The 20,360-nt window shown below is 47.5% G+C and overlaps 1 protein-coding gene across 2 annotated transcripts in view; it reads right to left on the bottom strand.

Annotated features, from left to right (window-relative positions):
• The window catches only part of GALNT14 (polypeptide N-acetylgalactosaminyltransferase 14), a 222,474-nt gene extending 203,426 nt beyond the window's left edge, over window positions 1-19,048 (bottom strand). For both annotated transcript variants that reach the window (XM_073791464.1, XM_073791465.1), the window contains exon 1: window positions 18,282-19,048. In XM_073791464.1, the coding sequence (XP_073647565.1) occupies window positions 18,282-18,410 (129 nt within the window). In that variant the 5' untranslated portion in view covers window positions 18,411-19,048. The remainder of the gene's footprint in view (window positions 1-18,281) is intronic.
• Between the last annotated feature and the right edge of the window lie 1,312 nt (window positions 19,049-20,360).

The raw sequence follows: 20,360 nt of genomic DNA, 5'->3' as shown, positions 1-20,360 counted from the left end.
ATACAAAGAAATAGCAATCGGGGCAAAAAAGATATTTGGATAACAGATCTATTCGGAAGACCTAATTTGTGCATAAGAGTAATCCCAGGAGGACAAAAACGAACAAAGAAAGAACAGACAAGAATTAAACAACTGAAAGTAGAGGGCTTCCCTTGAAGTCTGCAGATGGAACTGAGCTTCTTGCAGGAGTCATGGGAAAGGACATACCCCAAAGTATGTTCCTAAGTTCCAGAGATAAGGAGGAAATCTCACAGGCTGCCAGACAGAAAGAACAAGTGACTTACAAATGAAAAGTAGTTAGCTATCAAGTTTCCCTGCCATCTGCAAAACGGGAGTCTAGAAGACAGCAGGAAACCAGCCACAGACCGCCAGTCATCGAAGCCAGCGGTTATCCACCTGTCTGATTTGTAGAATATTTGTGGATATGCAAGGGTTCATAGAAAATACAACCCACATACCCCCTCTAAGGAAAATACTCAGGTCAAAAAATGAATGAATTCAAACAGAAATCTCAGGATGAATGAGATGAAAACAGTGGTGAGTGATGAACCATGCAATTTGCACGGCTGAATCTAAATAGATAGTATAAAGTGCTGGAAACATGTAACAAAAGGGACAAATAAGAATACTTGAAAAAGAAGTGGCACTCTGCAAAGAAAAATTTGCCATTTAGCTCTAAAAGTGTTAAATTATCTTAGCAAAACCTAGAAATTAGTGGGGGTGGAGGTTGGGAGTAAAAGCCTTCTAAAGGTCTGGCAGATTTCAGCGTAAGAAACAGTAAGGAAGTAAAAGTGCTCCTAAAAGGCTCAATGTATCAGACTGAAAATAAGTGAATAAAACATCTTTGTGGGGAAAACTCATCCATATCTTGTTTTTATAGAAATATCTATTTGAATGTCCTGAAAAGAAAGGTAACTGTCAGTGTTGACGGTATAGTAAGATATCTGCATTTAAAAAGGAAACAGAAGTTGAAATAATGACTGGCCAAACTAGTGACAATAATAAAAAGGAGAAAGAAAAATAAATAGTAAATATTCAATATATCAATTATTTCACTGATTATGATAGGCTGAATATTCCTATTCAAAAATGACCATTTTCAGGCTGGACTGAAAATTAAAAATAGGTGTTCAAGGGAGTCAAGGGCTACCATCGAAGAAATCAGTATAGTTTCAGAGCTGAGTTTTTATGTGCCCATTAAAGGACAGATATGTCAAAGTTATTTAAACTATTATTTTAACTATTTTACATTAAAAAGAAACACAAATCTCCCTAATTCATTTTATGGAAGCAGTATATTCTTAAATCTAAACCTTGATAGAGTACAAAAAAAAAATCTATAAATTAAGCTAATTCATGAATATAGCTGTTAAAATTCCAAACAAATGCCAACAAACAAAATCCAGTAGTAAAAATAAAAATAAACTATAACTCTAGAGGGTTTATCCCAGGAAAGCAAGGATGGTTCAAAATAAGGAAGTCAAAATATTTCACTGCATCAAACAGAAACATTATATGACTCAATCAAAATATAATTAAAAATACAAAATTATTTCTAATAAAAACTTGAAGCAAAACAGGAAAGGAAACCACTACAATATGGTAAAGAATATTTCATAAATGTGAACTAGTAAATAGTGAACTACTACAGCCATTTGCATCAAAAGCAAGAAAAGAGTCTTGTATTTGCCACGTTATTTCATTTTGAATGTTCTCATGAAGGTGACAAAACAAGATAATGAAATAATCAATCAATAATCTTCAGAAAGAAGAGAGAAATTTAACTCATTTTGATAATGATATGATTTTATACCTGGAAAATCTAATGGACTAATTAACAAGTAACCCCTAGGTTTAATAAGAAAATTCTGGTAAAAAGTATGATATTGATATAGTAAGAGATAAACAGATCAATAGAGCAGAGTGGAGTTCCCAGAACTAAAACCCATTGTTTAGGGGAAATAAATATATGACAAAGGTGGTATTTCAGTTAGTGGAGGGAATGATGGCTTGTTTAATTAATGATATTGACACAAATAACTATCCATTTGGAAAAAAATGGAGTTAAATCTCTACCTCAGACTAGAAATAAAAATAAAATCCAGATGGACTTAAGATTTAAAAGTTTTTTGAAATTCACGTAGAAGAGGAAATTTAGGATGTTCTATATACAACCTAGTAGTTAGGAAGATCTTTTTAATAAGACAGAACATTCATTAATTTTTTTTTTTTTTTTTTTTTTTTTTTTGCAGTACGCGGGCCTCTCACTGTTGTGGCCTCTCCCATTGCGGAGCACAGGCTCCGGACACGCAGGCTCAGGGGCCATGGCTCACGGGCCTAGCCGCTCCGCGGCATGTGGGATATTCCCGGACCGGGGCATGAACCCGTGTCCCCTGCATCGGCAGGCGGACTCTCAACCACTGCGCCACCAGGGAAGCCCCACAGGTTATTTTTAACTTCGTACATCATGAGTATATTTCCATGCCCACTGGGTCAGGTACTTTCCTAGTCTAGCTTCCCAAGAAGATAATTTGGAGAGAGGCATGGTGGACCAGTCACACATCTCAGGGAACACCAGCCAGCCATCAGCCTTTGGTCTACCTGGCATATATATGAAGAAAGAAATCTCCCAGGCCCCGATCCCCATCCACCCTCCTGGTGACACCAGGCAGGATATCTTCACTTCTTCATTCCTTGAACGAATGCATACAGACTCAGGTCTTCTGGACTCAGAAGACGTGACTATTCTACATGACTGCTGGTCACAGCCCTGCCGAGACCTCATTGAAGAGGATGTAGGTAGAAAAGATGACTTCACCACGGGGCATTTCTCTAAGAGCAGCTACATGAACTAAAGATGAAACTAGGTGGTCAAGAAAAGCCAGAACCAGCCTTGGTGAGAAATAGAGAACATAAACAGCAACTCTCATTTAGGCCAGGGAGTAAGAGAAAGGGAATGCCACACTGAAGTTTCCCTGAATTGCCCCTTTAAGAGCAATTAGCGAACTGTGAGCAGTTAAAATCCTTAAACCAAAAATATTTCCTGAACAAAGTCCGCAGTGAGTAGACCATAATATTCCCAACTGAAGAGATCCATTTACTTTCAGATACATTCGATTCTGAAAACAAACATAAGCAAATGGCTTTATTTTCAAACTCTTCCACTGTCTGGGCTGCTCCTGGTCTGCATGGACCTCTGGTCATTCATGCCGAGTACCACCGCCTCAGGAAGACCTTCCCCACCCCTGCCAACCACACAACTGCCCTTTCTCTAAATTCCTACAGAATTTACTTCCTGTTCTACAGGAAGATATCCTGGACTTGCTAGTCCATGGCACTGCTCATGTCCCCAGACTGCACCCTAACACACTACAGGCATGGTAGGATAATGTACCGGGATGTTCATTTGTATTTGTTTTCATTCCACCCACTCACTCCCACCCCAGCCTCGTCCCAGCCCCTAACCTCAGCATACAACCTGGACAGGAAACTCCCTCACTCCCAGGTAAGTGGTACATAAAAGCTGTTTTGAAAGAATAAGTGGCCCAGAAGGTGATGGAAAAAGGGAATTCCTCCAGCTTGGAAAGACAATGAAGGTAACCAGTCCTGAAAGTGGTGGGTGCCCCAGGGGGCAGCAGGGTCCCAGAGGCATGGCTGTGTGGTGCCCCTAGGGAGGCTGGGCCCTGGGCTCTGGGCTCCCAGCATCACAAGGAACCCACTAGCCCGAGAGCAACAGAATGATGAGAGCTTAGTCAATGATGTTACAGACATGACCATGATGCTCACAAGGTTCTAGGCTCTTCCCACATCACCAGACAATGAGGATCCTTGTGAAGCTGTGAGTAGGAGAGGAATTCCCCACTCCAACCCGGGAGAATAGGAGCTCTGAATCAAACTGAATTCAATAAATAGGGAAATGTGGCACCAACTCTAGACCCCAGTTCATGAAGTATGATTCATACTGGCTTTTCGTGAGCAAGAGTTAGTTGCTATCTGATGCAGCGCTTCTCAAATGTTAATTGCACAAGAACCACCTGGGGGGGTCTTATTAAGATGCAGATTTTGAATCAGTAGCTGTGGAGTGGCCTGAGAATCCGCATGTCTAGCAAACTTCCACCCCTGGCCCAAGAACCACACTTTGAGAAGCAAAGGTCTAAGGCCAGGGTTAGCAAACTTCTCCTATGAAGATAGTAAAAATGTCAGCTTTGCGGGCCACCTAGTCTCCATCACAGCTATTCAACTCTGCCACCCACGGCAGTGTGAAAGCAACCACAGACAACACATAACGAGTGTGATGGTTCCCATAAAACTTTATTTATGGACACTGAAATTTATTTATTTATGGACACTGAAATTTGAATTTCAGATAATTTTCACGTCACAGAATATTTTTCTTCCTCGTTTTGTTTCCAACCATTAAAAATATTTTTAAAAACCATTCTTAGCTCACAGGATAAGCAGAGGAGGACTGAATTTGGGGTTCTGAATTTGGCCCGTGGGTCGATCCTGGTCTAGAGTGTCCAACACAGCATAAAACCCACGATAGGCATCAACTAATTAAAGTGGGGTGCTCAGCCTACTTTTCTATCCTGAAGTTGGTTTTCCTTTCCCGTGATCCTTCCGCTAGTGCTGTGCTTTTCAAACAGCAGATACTTTGGGGACAAGTGGATGCTGGCAAATGTACTTCCTCAAAACTCACTGAACGGCCTTTAAAAGGACGTCCTAAAAAAAAAAAAAAAAAAAAAAGGGCCGTCCTAAATCCTTCTTCTAATAAGAGGCCCTGTGGAATAACAGGTTCCTGTTTTAGTGGAAGAGCTTTAAGGAGGAGATTAAACTTCAACCACAGTTTTTTGAGCTAACAGAAGAGTGACAAAAGACTTCTAGCCATTTTGCAGCCCATTTCACCATTTAACAGCCATCCCAGCGACACAGTTCTATCTTTCCAGAAACAAACAACACACCTGAAAGTCCAAGAGGGAGACAGAGTTCTAGAGACAGAAGTCGCCAGGCGCCAGCCGGGGGCCACTGCGCCACACTCCACTACTCCCTAAGAATTCGCCCTGGGCAAGAAGGGCAGAACCAGCCTCAGCCGTCTCCTGCATCCTGCACAGCGCTTCGCACCCAGCAATGCCCACGTAGGTTTGCTGAATGAACGGATGAGCCTGACCCAGTGGCCTGGTGCAGGGCAACTGGCCCACTCTGTGTCCACCTGTTCGATAAGCCTGTCTCCCCATGCTGTATGGGCGCTCAAAGGGAGAAACTCCTTCAAGGAGCTCCCTGTCTTTCTCAGTTGCCGACTGCCCCACTGGCACCTCGGCATCACCCAGACCTGTCTTAGCTCCGCCGCTTACTAGCTCTGTTGACTTGGGCAAGTTTCACTGGATGTTTATGAACCTCACGTTCTTCATTGGTAAAATAAGGGTAATCAATACATCACCCAAAGATAATGTTCGTAAGAGAACATTTAACAACCCGTATGGCTCAGACACTGTTTAATCAGAAAGGTGACAGCCTTAAACACCCAGTATGACTGTACTGGCAAGTCCCAGGTAAATCTCAGCCTGCCTACCTTGTGGTCGGCCTTGTAAAGAATGAATAACTTAACACAGATAGAACACCTAGCATTTCTCCTGAAAGGCAGCCACACACCCTCTCCCCATGGAAGCCCCCTGGCCTATGACAGTGGCCACGAAAAGCTCCATCACTAGCGCTTCCTGCAGGACACCTGACAGTCACTTGCACCACTTACTGAGCACATTGCCAGAGCCGCCTCCTGACTCCTACTGCAGCTTTTCCTCGCAGACAACCCAGGGAGCTCCCGAGGGTTCTTTCAGATGGTCCTACCCACAGAACTCACAGCCACCCTGGGCAGAAGACAGCTGGAATCTCATTCTACTGGGGATACACAGTCAACCCACTTGTAGGAAGATGGGCTACTTGCTGGTAGGTGCTGGTGGCACCCAAACGCCCATCCCATCCTTCTCAAATCAGGAAAACAAGGACCAAAGCTCCAAGTGCCACAAAAAAAGCAACTGGGTCATTTCTTTGGCAATTAACTCCAGCATATAGTTCACAGAGAAAATTCTACAATCCCTTACCCCTTATAAAGATTCCGTGCCCGTGGGAAAGACCGGGACTCTGCTCTGGAATAACCCCGACTTCTTCCCTGAAAAGAACTAGCACATCTCACGTAGGGCCTTGACACGTGACACTCAGTACATGTCAGAGCTCTCAACTGCTTTTGAGACCAGAAGGAAACAAGAAAACAACTTGGTTACAGCTCAGAAAACAGCTATGCTTAATATGACTGGGGAGAATTAGAAGTCTTGGCACAGAAAGGGAAGAAAGGAAATTGCACATTATAAAAAGAAATGTGTATTTAAAAGTAGAAAATATCATAAATGTGGCTTATTCTTTTTAATATTTATTTATTTATTTTTGGCTGTGTTGTGTCGTGCCGGCTTTCTCTAGCTGTGGTGAGCAGGGGCTACTCTTCTTTGCGGTGCGCCGGCTTCTCGTTGCGGTGGCTTCTCTTGCTGTGGAGCACGGGCTCTAGGCGCGAGGGTTTCAGTAGTTGTGGCACACGGGCTCTAGAGTGCAGGCTCAGTAGTTGTGGTGCATGGGCTCAGCTGCTCTGCAGCATGTGGGATCTTCCCAGAGTAGGGCTCGAACCCGTGTCGCCTGCATTCGCAGGCGGATTCTTAACCACTGAGCCACCAGGGAAGTCCCCAAATGTGGCTTATTTATGGTTAATAGCAGGTATTTGTTTTTGGTGCTAATAATCTAATTAGCAGTCAATCCAGTGCATCCTTTATTATCAGCTGATCCATAATTACTGCTCCATGCTGAGTATTTTCCCGGCACATGATAGCTTTCAACTCCTCAGCACAAACAACCAAATAATTGGTGCTATTATGTCGGATACAGGACTATTCCTGTCTGAGGGGTGATATGGAGGGGGGTTACCATTCACTATGGCCTTTGCATTTTCAGCATCTGTTGATTAACTCCTTACCACGCCCCCTTTCATCAGTCTTGAGGCATGTCGAAAGCACCTTAACATGGTCAAGAGTGTGACAGCTTGGAGATTTCCTTTTTCAAAGTTTAACCCTGGGATCAGAAACATCCCCAGTCATCTGTCATGTTCACAAGGGATATCAAACAGTGCTGAAAGCACAATCTATTTCTCTTTGAAAGTTTTGTAAAGTTTTCTCCTTGACTATTGCTTTAAAATGACTTGTCCTGGAAGAGATAGCTTCTGATATAAAACTACTTCATTCAACAGCTTCTGGTCTCAGTAAGATGTGTGTAATTCCAGGAAGCAGAACCAAAGCGGGCTATAAAGGCAGGTTACTAAGGGGAAACTCTATTCAATCATCGCTTTCAGGAGACCAGATTCCGTGTGACTGTGAAGGGAGGAGAAACCTGGCGTGAGCGTGGTGACGTGGGAAGAAGGTGGGCTCTGGAGCCAGACAGATCTGGATTGGAATCCAGTTCCTCTGCTGATGAGTGGTATGACTTTGGGAAAGTCACTTAACTTCCCTAAGCCTTGATGTTCCTCATCTGAAAAATAAAGCTACTATTGTACAGGGCTGTTAGGAAGGACAGATGTCTGACACAGGAAACACCTGGCACTCATAAGGGCTCAGGTTGTTAGTTCTCTGCTTTTTGTCCTGGGTGCAAAAAAAAAGAATAGAAGGTGGTTTGCTACAAGCCACTAGCTTGTAGCCATATAATTCCACTCACTGTAACTAAGCCTCCATCTCTTAACTATAAACATAGGTAGATTTCAGCCCGGAATCACTTACAGAGCCGAATTCCTATTGGCAGTTCCCACTGCCCTGAAGGCTTTCCCACCGCCTGGCTCTCCTCTGGGATTCCCCTCCCCCAACCAACTTCCTATGATTCAGCAACTAGAGGGTAACTCTCCACAGGTATTGTACTTTGGGTGGCTGGTACCTGTACTACACTAGTTATTAAACGTCTCCCTGTATGTAAAAGGGAGTAAGAGTTGGGAAATTGGAAAGACCTATCAAGACCTTTCTCCAAAGACTCTCTTATTCAGAAATAGAAGCCAGTGGCTGTAAAAAGAATGAAAACTTCTATGCTCTGACCCCAAAGAGGTGCTAACACCTGAAGTCAGAAGCCACCCACTCAGTTCATTCTTTTTCTTTTTGAACGTCTTATAGAGGAGGCATATACAAACACAAGAAAGCAGGCATTCGATGGATTCCCACAATGAACACACCCCAGTTACAAGCACCCAGATCAAGAAACTGACACAGTACCAATGCCCCAAATGCCCCCCTGCTTCCTTCTAGTCACTGATGCCAACCAAGGGTCACCGTGAAATTGACTTCAAACACCATAGATTATTTTGCTCTGTTCTTGTACCTTACGTAAGTGGAATTCCACAGCCTGAGGGCCAAATCTGGCCTGCCACCTGTCTAAGGATACCCTGGCAAAGTAAGAATGGATTTTGCATTTATAAATCTTTGAAAATCATGCTAAAAGAGGACTAATATTTCACAAGATGTGAAAACTATACGAAATTCAAATTTCAGGGTCCATAAATAAAGTTTTATTGGAACACGGCCGTGCTCAATTTCACTTATTGTCCTTCACTCCGCAACAGCAGAGTTGGTTACAACAGAAACCATATGACCTAAAAAAACAAAATTTCTGAGTACGTGACCTTTTACAGAAAAAGTCTGCCGACTTCAATTTGAGTGCGAGGCATTCGTCAAAATACGAAACGCATTTCTTTGGGATTTATCACTAGGAGTGAAATGGCAGGGTCATAGGTATACACATGTGTTCTGCTTTAGCAGACACTGCCAAGACGTTTTCCAAAATATACACTCAGTTTTAAGAGAAAAGCTAAAACCTGGAGCAGAAGCCATAATCTCAGTGTTAAGAGAGGCAGGGAGAATTACAGGGTGTTTACCTGATCCAGAATTAAACAAATGATTAGAAACCATCGGGACTTTTGAGTGGAGAGCGAAAATATCAGAGTTCTCTAGGTTTACATTTCTTTTCATTCTTACTCCATGCACACTCTTTAAAAATATAGTCCCCTTTAACGTTGCCACGCTCTGCAGAAATGGACAAGAGTGGTGAAGTCATGCTTCTGCACAGGATCCCACAATAGAGACTGTGTCACTCAGGCCACATCACAAAAGCACCACCATGAGCCCTCCGGGTAGCTTACCCGAATTGCAGACAAAATACCAGGAAGATATTAGCAACCTCCTGCTTTTATGCTGTCGTAAGTTTAAGCACATACACGGGCAGCAACTACGTTACCCACACCCAACCTCCGAAGCAGCCACCGAGAGGCGGAACCCTGGGCCTTCAAGGGCACGACACAGGCAGGGCAACCTCTGTCTTCGAGCCAGGAGGCTCTCAGGTGATGCTGGGTACCTTCCAAAGACACTTCTTTGGAGTCATTCTCCCATACACCTGCCTCGCATGTCAAATAGGATGTACGTCTTGGGTTCTTTCAAATGACGTTTTTCCTCTTAGAGGGGAACTGCTTCTGATTGTTTAAGAACCACATTCATCATGAAAGGGATTCATATCAACGGTTTCTGTCTTAATTGCACAACCCTGTTGACTTCTGAGTTAAGCAGCCTCTTGAATGACAGCAGAGTCTCATTTGCTGCTGTCAAAACCCGCCAGCCAGGGAGAATCAAGGACAGAGACAATGCCGACTAGAGGACTCAGGGGTGGGAAAGCCTCTCTCCCTCCACTTCTCCCGGGACCATGAGTCTGCCATTCCAGGCCGGCACCTTCCCACAGTAGAAAACAGTGTCCTGTGGAATGTTTCTGCTGGGCCTGCGAGTGAGTTAAACTTGGCCTGTCCTGGGAGAAAAGCCAAAGTCCTGTTGGCCCTCTGGAGACCGGCTCTACAATTCCCTTAATCAAACCCTCCGTTCCCTTTTACATGCAGAAAAGCAACACTGGTGTTTTATCAGAGGTACGGAGTCATTTCTCAGCAAGAGCACAAGCTTTTTGTCCATATGAAAATATATACATAACACATACATATATAAAATAGATTTCATTTCCCCTGGAAAAGGAAGCTAGCCAGACGTTGAGTGCGGCCATGATACAAACAGTATATGCTTTACAGTCAGATGAGTGAGTTCAAGGCCACTTACGGTTGGGCGAGCTTGCCAGTCTCCTCCCTCTTATAATCTCAGCTTCATCATACTTCAGAAAACGAGGATAATAATAACACCCACCTCAAGGGGTTGCAGGAAGGATCAAACGAGGCACTTGTGAATAATAACGCTTTGTAAACTGTAAAACATCGCACAAAGAGGTGGAGGGAGGAAGCTACCTCTTATCTTCCAGTTCCTGATTCACCTTTAATTAGTCAGGTCTTTGAGCCAGTGCCTCTGCAAGTAAAGACCACCAGCCCACCATAATAAGGCCATAGGTCGATTCAGCACTCAGCTGGTAGCTATCAACTGCCCATCTATTAACAGCCCATTAGCTGGGTGGCTTAATTAATCCATGGACCACCTGGTCTGATCTCGCCAAGATCCTGGAAAACGAGCCTGAAACAGATAATCCATGGACGACATGGTCCGATCTCCCCAAGATCCTAGAAAACAATGAGCCCGAAACACGGGCGCCAGCTAATTTCTCCATGACCATCAAGGATTTGGGCGTCCATTATGCCTGTGCGTTGCAGCTGTGAGTGATGGGAACATAAATATTGATTGGCTCAGTGTCTCTGTGGCTGGGGGGGGTGGGGAATTAACGATTAGAGTGTTCTCAGAGGAACAACAGGGGCTACGTAAATCCCCAGCCTGGACCATTAGGGGGAAACAATCCTTATTTCCAAGCCTTAGTGAGGACAGAGGAAAGGGTCCGATGGCCTCTTGGGAGACAGCTTGTCAAGACGGGGCAGTCCTACCTGCTCTGTAGATGTTACCCACGCTTCTCTGGCTGGGAATGAGATGCAAATTGGGTTTAAACAACGGGATCATTAGAAAAGAGGCAGCTGGTGGAGATTCTCTTCGTCTGGGCACTCAGACCCAGTGGCAGGAACATGTGCGTGTGCTGCTCGCCCTGTATTTCCTTGAAAGATCTCTGTAGTTCTCACAGTTAAGAAGACAAGTGACATGAGGAGAATTTAATTATTTTTTTCAAATGCCTAATCTTGTCTCCAGGAAATGGTACACAGAAGAGACTTTGTACTTGAAATTGGCATTGTCCGGGAGATAGTGGTCTGACGGCTCCTTAATTCCTGCCATGAGGGCTCATGCTGATATAAGAGCATCTGAGCAGAATGGCTCAGGATGGCCCAAAGCGGCTACTTCCCTCCTTCGGAAAGAACGGCCTTTGTGTCCAGAGCAGCAGCGAGACAGGCTGCTCCTGACCTTGGTCAGTGCTTGCAGGGAAGTACTGGGTTCCTGCACCTCCAGACTTCTTCCCGGGGCTCCTGACCAAGTGCCCTGTGCCTCTCTGCTCTGGGGCCCCCTGGCTTTCCAGGAGATGTGAGTAAGAGGAGGAGGAAGAATGATGAAGGGAGGAGGGAAGCGATGGAAAGAAAAACAGGAGGAAAGAGGACTCCCTGAGTGGCACATACATTCCTCCCGCCACAGAGATAGATCTCTTCCTCGCTCTCCCCATTAGCTTCCTAGTGTTCATTAGGTCCTGTGATGCCAAATGCAAAGACTGCTGCCCCAGAAGGTCATCTCAGGCCATTTATTCTGAAATACCAAAACACCCGAGCCAGCAAATTTCAGGAGCTTCTGCAGAATTCCCCAGGGTGCCAGTGTACACGTGTGTGCATGCGCGTTCTTCAGTATCCCAAAGGGGTTCTTTCTTAATCAGTTCAACATCTGAGAACTCGGAAACTGACTTATCTTTTGGTTAATCTAACATTTCTGGTAAAATAATTAAAAGATAAGTAATAGACACAGAGAATCTGTGGTATAATTATTTAAAGCCACGAGGTCTCACTTCAGAATTATTCACAATTAACCCAAAATGACTCAGACTGCTGGCAAGGCAGGGCAAGTGGGAGACAGGCAGTGCTGTAGCGTGCTGCTCCCATTTCACAGTTGAGGAGACTGAGCCCGGAAGAGACTATCTGAGTTATCCCCAGCACTGCCAATGGCAGAAAGAGACACCCGGGTTGCCACGTATATAAGTAAAACCAGAAGGTGAAACCACACTTGATTATGGCATCATGGGAGCTGCCAGGAGAGGGCTGGGCTCTCCATCTTTCAACCCTGGTGAACAGTGAGTCTCTGAGGTCCAGACAAGGAGGAAGGCTGACCACCCAGCTCAGGGTCACTGCGGACAAGTGGAAGAGGCAGCAGCCGGCTGTAGAGGGCACTCGGCATGTCAGACTCCCTTCCCCAAACAGATGGTGGGTCCATAAATGCTGGTCTCGGGTAGAATGTGCAAAAGTCATGACAGGGTTCACAGATGCTCCCAGAGAGAGGAGCTGGGGATTTTTCCCTACTTTCTAATTCAGATTCTTTTCCAAAAAAATGCATTGGGGACTTTGAAATGCTCTGGAAGAGTGACAAAACTGTAAACGTTAGAAATTAAACAAGGGCACAGAAACACATTTCTTCAACTGCAAAATGTGTTCCTGGGTGCCTGATAATGCATAAGACTGTTTGGGAAATTTGGGATGGGAGAGGTGTGGGAAAGGATGCAGGCAAAGGCAGCAGACGAGATGGCATGTGAACCAGTCCCTGTAAAACTCCCAGGCCCTGGGTATCAGCCAACGGCAGCCTCATTCTGTCCCTGTTCGGTTAATAAATGGCCTCTGATGACTGGAAATTAACGCTTTTAAATGATACAAACAGATGAGCAACCTTGGAAAAGGGTAGTCTCTAGACAGGCTGGGGAAGCTTGTGACAGGGACATTAATTTCTCTTTCTTTTCTGGTTTTGCCCCTTTGTCTTCCCTGATTTGAGCAGATATCACTCTGTGCCTCTAGAAAATTTTGAGACAGGGACTCCTGGTCTTTGCTTCCAAAAGCACCAGGCCACTTAGGGGAACAAGGGTTTAGGGGGAGGGGGAGAGAGAGAGAGAGAGAGAGAGAGAGAGAGAGAGAGAGAGAGAGAGAGAGAGAGAGAGAGACAGCGCTCCCCAGACCGACTCAAAGAGGTTCCCTTCGAATAGATCTGTGGGTCCCTGGGACAGGGCCTGGGGGAGAATGCCAGCTGGGAAAGCAAGCAGGGACAAGGGTGCAACCCAGGGCAGGCCAAAAATGACCCAAGGAGGAGAAATTCCTCTCAGCCTGATGGGACTGAACAGGGCAAGAGAGGAAGCACAGGGGAGCTCAGGGTTTTGGGGTTGGTTTGTTTTTCTAAGCTTGTTGGTATCTAGAAAGCAAAAGCATGCTATTTCTTGAACACCTGAGGCTCCAACCTTCTAGCCTCGTATTTCCCAGCTTCTCACAGCAGCCACATCTGGCCCACAAGGCAACACCATCCCCGCCACCTTCTCCAGGAACTGCCTTAGATGGGAAAACAGCACAGCGTCCGGCGCAGGCACCAGCACACACAGAAATGAATGTTCATGAAGGATGAACGTTCATCAGATAATGAGCTGTTTCTGGTCATGCCAGAGTTAAAATTCCCTGGACAGTCTAACATACACCCACCGAGCGTCAGCAGATTATTAGGGCCTCTCTCTAAAATCGATGAATTTTTTTGAGTGGGAGAAATTACCTAATAAATGGGGAATACAATAACAGTGTCATATACATAAGGCATTTGCAATATACAAATATTACAGAAAACAGGCTCTCTTCTAATAGTTTTTGCTATATTTCTAGTACAGCGCAAATACATTTACATGGGCCTGAGGCACTTTATTCAAAGCCTTTACATTTCCAATACCTTCCTCCAAAAGCACCCTCAGGCCTTCAAATTCTTCTGCTTTTCCTAAGCCCTAAGCCCCTGGACTAAATTTAGTTTCTTGGAAATAAGAGACAAATTTGCTGGGTTTTTTTTTTTTTTAATTCTGCCAGTTATTGTATAATTCTCCAAGAAGCAAACAAATGATAGGGGAGAGAAAAAATGGAAACATCTTTCAGGTCCTTTTTTTTAGTGGTACAGGATTTATTGCTAAAATACTGTTTAAATTAAGGCGTCAAGCTTGTTACAGGATTTTCAATTAGGAATTAGAGCTTTGCTGAATTTGGGGGTGGGAAACCCCATAAAAAATCAAATCAACGTTGAAAAGTCAAACTTAAATCTTTATTTGAGCTATTAATAGAAACAGCCCTTCTTGAAACTAAGGGAAAAAATCCAACTGATTTTCTTAAACCTGGAGTGCAGCTTGGCTTCTCCATATCACTTGGATTGTGACGGAGCACAGGTTCCATTTTATTATCAGGCCCACTTTGGAGATCCCATGCCGGGTGAAGGAGGATGTTCCCTAACACTGAGGAAAGGGGAATAAGGGTCTAGCCCCCCGTGAAGGCAATGGGCTACATGGAATCTACAAGTTGGCAAGTCCCCAGCCCAGGAGCCCTCGCCATAGCCCTCTCTAGACCAATCCCTCCACCATTTCAACTTCTCTAAATATTTTTAGGGGAAGGGAGCCCAGTGCTCTTGCTTTAGAAAATACACTGACCCCCCTCCACCACACTGGGAAGAGCCTTAGGCAGAGAGGACCCCTGGTTTCAGACATGTCCAAGGCAAGAGCTCTCCCCATGACTGCAGGAGCATCGTCTAGGAAAACCTACGATACTGAACTCACTCAAAAACCAAAAATGTTTCCCTACAATAGACAAATGTCCCTGGATAATTCCTACTGTTGAGGAAACAATCTCCGCCCTGGCAAATGATTCCTCAACCAACGGTGCTGCAACCATTTGAGGCAACCCCGCAATGATGCCACAACCTTCCATCAGACCCGCCCCACCAGGGTGCACTCTATCCAGCCAGAGGAGCCTCCTCTGCCCCATATGACCTCCCCCAAGGGCAGAGCAGGATTCCCTCTGAAACGTTTTCCCCACAAATTACACCAACCTCCCTGGAGCTCTCCAAAGGCCAGCACCTAGGGATAAGCCATGGAAGTGCTTGGAAAGTAGGTGGGCATCGTGCAGCTATTAACATCCCTAACCTCACCCCATCACCCACTAGCGCAGACCCAGGCATCCATGTGACTTGATGGCATGGAAGGAGCACTTGCGTGAGCAGTTGCCAGAATAATCCCATTCCATTCTTGTCCCGATGCTGCCACTTAATAATAGTCTTGTTGTCTTGGGCCAATTGTTTAACCTCATTACTCAATCTCATCTGCATAAAAGTACGATCTGCCTTATTGTTTGTGGTCATTGTGAAGCTTAAATGAGCTAATATATGTGAAACGGAGTTTGTGAATTTGTAAAGCACGATACAAATGCTAGCCATTGTTATTTCACATGAATGCACGTGCTCACACAGGCTTGGTCCACGAGGAGCTCAAGAGGAATGAAATCATTCGGCCATATTTACATGGGGCCCACCGAACTACAAAAAAACCCAAGAGACTTGGTATTCTTCATCTAGCTCCCATCAATAGGCTGCCTCAGACTCACATGGAGCCCTTGTAAAAATACTGATTCTACGACCTTCTACCAAATCCACAGAATAATCATCTCTGCAATAAACACAAAAACATGTAAATTAAACGAGCTTTCCAGGTGGTTCTGACATGGAATCAGGTTTGGAAACCCACCGCACTCCTTGGGACCTGACATGCAAATTTCCTGAGTAGATCAGTCATGTGAATACAGCTGTTCTAGTGCTAAGAAGGACCTCTCTTTGTCTCTCCAGCCCGCCCCTCAGGTACATATACACTAAGATACAGAGGGCTGCTCATCCACCAGACACAAAATACACCCACACATATATGAATACACACAACACATATATGTAGACACAAAAAGGCATAATACAGGTGAAAGACAGGAAGAAGAAATCTACTAACAAAAAAGGGTGACCAATAATAACAATTATCAAGATTTTTGAAGTCTAGAGAATTCATGGTTATAAAGGATACAGAAAATGAGGGAAAAGGAAGATACTAAGACAAAGAGCAAGTGACCGCGCAGCACTATGTCCGGACTTCTGACATCAGACCACTGCCCCCGCACCGTGCCGCTACTCCTTTGTTTGCAATTCTGCCTCAACCAGGAACTTGTGAGAGCCGCCCCCACCAAACGGCAGGGGCACAGTGTATTCATCACAGCCGCCCCCAAACCTAGCACAGAGCCTGGCCTGTGGCTGCATTCGATCAATGTGTGCTCAGCGCTCGCCAGGATGAGAAGAGGCCGGAAAAGAAGACGGAAAAAGTGCACAAAGAAGGAAACAGATCTCTTGTCCCAGCTCCCTGGTGTAGACTAGAATAAGCAAGCTTAAGGTAATGAGGTTCAACGCAAAACAGAGAGAGTTCATGCCCCCACGGGCATCATTAACCTCACAAGGAGAAGAATCACCCAGGGAAAAAGACGAAAAGCTCTCCAGATCTATGAGCTCTCCAGATCTCACCCACCTCAGACCTCTTTAGGTCTGAGGTGAGTGAGAAAATTGATGCAGTGGGATGAAGGCTGTTTGAAATCATCAGTCTGACCTCATCACTCCCCTGCTTAGTACCCCTCCAAGGTTCCCTGGTACCCACAAGGTCCTACCCAACAGGACCGTTACACATCTTCCCAACCTCATCCCTGCCATTGGCCACATGCTTTGACACCAAACTCACCCAGTGTGCTGTGTAATTCCTCTCAGCCTGTTTGGTGCAATTAACCTCTACCTGGAATGCCCTCCCTACCTACTGGCAAACCTACTGTTCATCCTTCTCAACTCAGTTCCCTTATGTCCTCTTCCTCCTCCAGGAAGTCCCCAGGCTCCCATGACGCCCAGTGCACTGAGGCATTGTAGCCCTCAGCACACTGTATGGTCCTGGTCTATTCCTGGGCAGATCCCCCTACTGCAGAGAACAAGTTCTGCATCTCTGTACCCACTGTACCTAGCACACTGCCTGGCACATGGCAGATCATCAATAAATGATTGTGGAATTCAACAGAGCACTGGCAAGATTCCAAAACATAAGTGACCAGAGACTTAGTTAAAAGGCAATCTCAAAGGCAACTTGATATAGTGGAAAGACCCTGAATATCGGAGGTCTGAGTTCAAACCAGTAGTGTCCTAAGGCAAGGTACTTAAAGACTGAACCGGTTTCCTAATCTACGGAATTAGGAGAATCCTACCCAACTCATACAACTACTTATAAAGAAGCACCCACTATGTACCTTGCACCTAGTAGGTGCTCTGCACTGTACTTACTGGGAGCCTCCCCTCTCTCCCCCTTCCCCCATTATTTTCTGTCTCCAGCTTGGGACCGTAAATCTTCTCCAAGGGCTTTTTCGCGGTCGCTGGAGGACCTCTCTGGACCCAGTTCATACACGTTTCCTGGCTGGTCAGGAAACCCCCTGAGGCCTCCTTTTTCTGTGTCCTACAGCTAGGTCTGTGGAAGAGGAGACCGAGGAATAGGGGCTCTGAATAAACGTAAGACGGAGCCTTGCGGCTCCGCTCATATGAACCGACTGGGCAGGAGTTGGAAAAGCCACTTGGATTCTCATTTCCCCAACTCCCCACCAATACCAAGGCGTCTGTTTTTACAGGCTCTTTAGTGATGTTCAGGGCACATTCAATTCAACTTCCAATGCAGCTGGAGGGATCGAGGAAAATTACAAAGCAGGGGTGGCGAAAGGAAGCAACCGCCCGGGAGGCTGCAGGGCGCTCTCCCGCGCCGCACAAGCGCGCGCGGCGCACCCTCGGTCTCCGGCCTCCCCCGGTCGGGCCTGGCAGCTGAGGCAAGGAAGGAGATCAGCGCGACCGCCCGATTTCTCGCGGGCGCCAGCACCTGCCGGCCCTGCCACCCGACCCCACCACCGGCGACTCTCTCGCGGCGTCCACGGACGGCCACCCCCTGGGCTGCTCGACCGTAGTGCCCCCGCCGCCCAGGGACCCCGGCGCGCTGCCCAAGTTGAGAGCCCCCCTCTGCCCGCCAGCGCGCCCACCATCCACACCCACTCCCACTCCCACTTACACACGGCGCGGGGCCGGGGATGCCCCTGAGCTTTTTGAAATCCAGAAACATCACACTGCAGCCGCATCCGGCGCCCGGTTACCTGCTCGCAGCACCCAGACCCCAGCCCTGGCTTCCCGGGAGCCCGCAAACCCGGCGCGCGAGCTGCGCGCCCTCCGGCCAACCACTGCCCCGCGCCCGGCGCGCCGCCAAACCGGTACCTTGGGGGTCTGCACTTCAGGTCCCGCCGGCACCTCCAACTTCTTCTTGGTTACCCAGAAGAACAGCAGCACGGTGATCCAGAGAACCCCGAAGATCGGCAGCACCAGGCGGCGAGTCAGACGCCGCATGGTCCCTCTTGCCTTCTCCTCTCGGCGGCGCTGCGCCCGTGGGGCACCCCCTGGCGGTCAGGGTCGGCGGGGCAGGAGTCCTCAGAGCGCCCTGCTCCCGGGAGCGCTAGCCCCGGGATCCGGGTGGAGGGCCGGTGGGATCCTACCAGGCGCCCCGCCCGCTTGGGAGAGAAGAGAGCAGGGGTGGTGGCCACACGGTGCCCCGAGGCGCGGCAGGAAAGGGCCGAGGGGCAGCCAAGCTGGACGCCCGCTCCAGCCGGAGAAGCGCGGTGGCCGCAGAGATGCTTCCCGCGCCGCCGCCGTTGCCGCCGCCTCGGCAGCCGCCGCGAGGGAAACTGACTCGAGCTGTGGGGAGCGAGGAATCCGAGGCTGTGCCCGGCACCCCGGGAGGAACACGACGGGGGAGGAACAGCGAAGGGGGAGGGAGGGCCGACAGACAGACCGACTCCGAGGGAGCCCGGGCAGGAGCAAACGGGGCTCTGAGAGGGGCGCTACCGCCGCCCGCCCACCGAGGCGCCGGGTGCTGTTCTGGGGTCGCCCACGGCGAGCCCTGGGCGCAGCTCCCGGGCCATACTGGGATGGGGCGGGGCGGGAAAGGTGCGTCCCCGAGACCCGCCACCCCCAGCTGCGAGCTGGGATCCAAGAGCCAGCCGGCGCCAGGAGGAGCTGTGCTTGGGAGGACTTTCCGGCTCGCCGCCGGGGTCTGCACGTGGCGCTCACAGCCCGGTCCCGCCCTTTGGGCTCCCGCCCTATGGGAGCTGACGCTGAGACCTTGGGCCGCTAGCGGGGCTACTGCCCCCCCGCAGGCCACGCTCCTGGCCGCTCAGGGCCAAGGCAGAGTTCAGCCAGCTCCCCAGGGTGCTTCTCTGCCTGCCTGCAGCTGCCTGACAACTTTTTCTGCTTAATGGAAGGCTGAAGTTGGTCTAAATTTAACTTTAAAGAAATCCTTTTAAAAATTAAGGTGTAATTATCTCCCGTAAGGGTTTTCTCTCCCTATAAGGCCCAGGGCTCTGTGCTTGCAGAAAGGGGGTGGGGGATGGAGTCCAAAGCTGGGTCAACCACATGGGGTTCTTGGAAAGTGGTTTTGGGGCAGGGGGGTACTGAGCACAGAGGGTTATCTTTCAAAAACCCCTTTTCCCAAATGCCTTCTGGAAGTGCATCCTCCTTCCTCCTGAAGATTAAAACTACTTGAGTCCAGAGGCAGAGCAAAGTGTGAATTGGATTCCCGTGTGGGTCTCAGCTAGGCTGGAATGATGGTGATATCACTGGACTAGGGGTTCCTGGCCCGGGTCAGCCACACTAGCTGTGTGAATCTTGGGGAAGTCCTTTACCTTCCCGGAGCCTTAGAGATTCCTCATCCGTAATATGGGGATGATACTACCTCCTCTGACAAGTGAATGAATAGTTGTGAAAACTAAATGCAAGGTGCTGGTGTTACCTGATCATCTCATCCCTCAAAGAGGGAAAGAAAGAAACCTTGCTCTCCCTGGGGAACAGCGCCCTATCATGTCTGCCGCCTGAGTTGGAGGGATGCTCAGCTCATCAAGTTGCCTGGGGAGGTGAAAGCTGCATCTACTACTGCAGCCGTCATCCTCCCTGCCTCTCCCTACAGAGCTCAGCGTGGGGAGGTAGCGCAGGTGTAAAGCACGGCTCCAGAATTCACCCTCCAGTAAGATGGAGTCAGCAAAAAGTGCAGTCAGAAATGGAGGAATCTGCTGAAAACCCCTGTGTTTGGTACCTTGTCTTTCAGTCACAGGGCAGTCCTTTCTCGTAGCCCCAGAGTGTTCTCGGCCAGGCTATAGATGAGAAGTTTTTGGTTGGGAACAAAGGTGGAAATCAAACAGCCCAGAAAAGCTGAGCACTCTTGCCGGCCCATCTCAAGATTCAGCTGAGCTCTCAGACCATCCCACAGAACCCTGGGGATGGTCTAGGATCTGCCTTTATTAGAAC

This window comes from Tursiops truncatus, chromosome 14 (assembly GCF_011762595.2).
Source record: "Tursiops truncatus isolate mTurTru1 chromosome 14, mTurTru1.mat.Y, whole genome shotgun sequence".
Classification (NCBI taxonomy): domain Eukaryota; kingdom Metazoa; phylum Chordata; class Mammalia; order Artiodactyla; family Delphinidae; genus Tursiops; species Tursiops truncatus.
The sequence above is the reverse complement of the archived record's forward strand: the minus strand, read 5'-3'. Positions and strand labels throughout refer to the sequence as shown.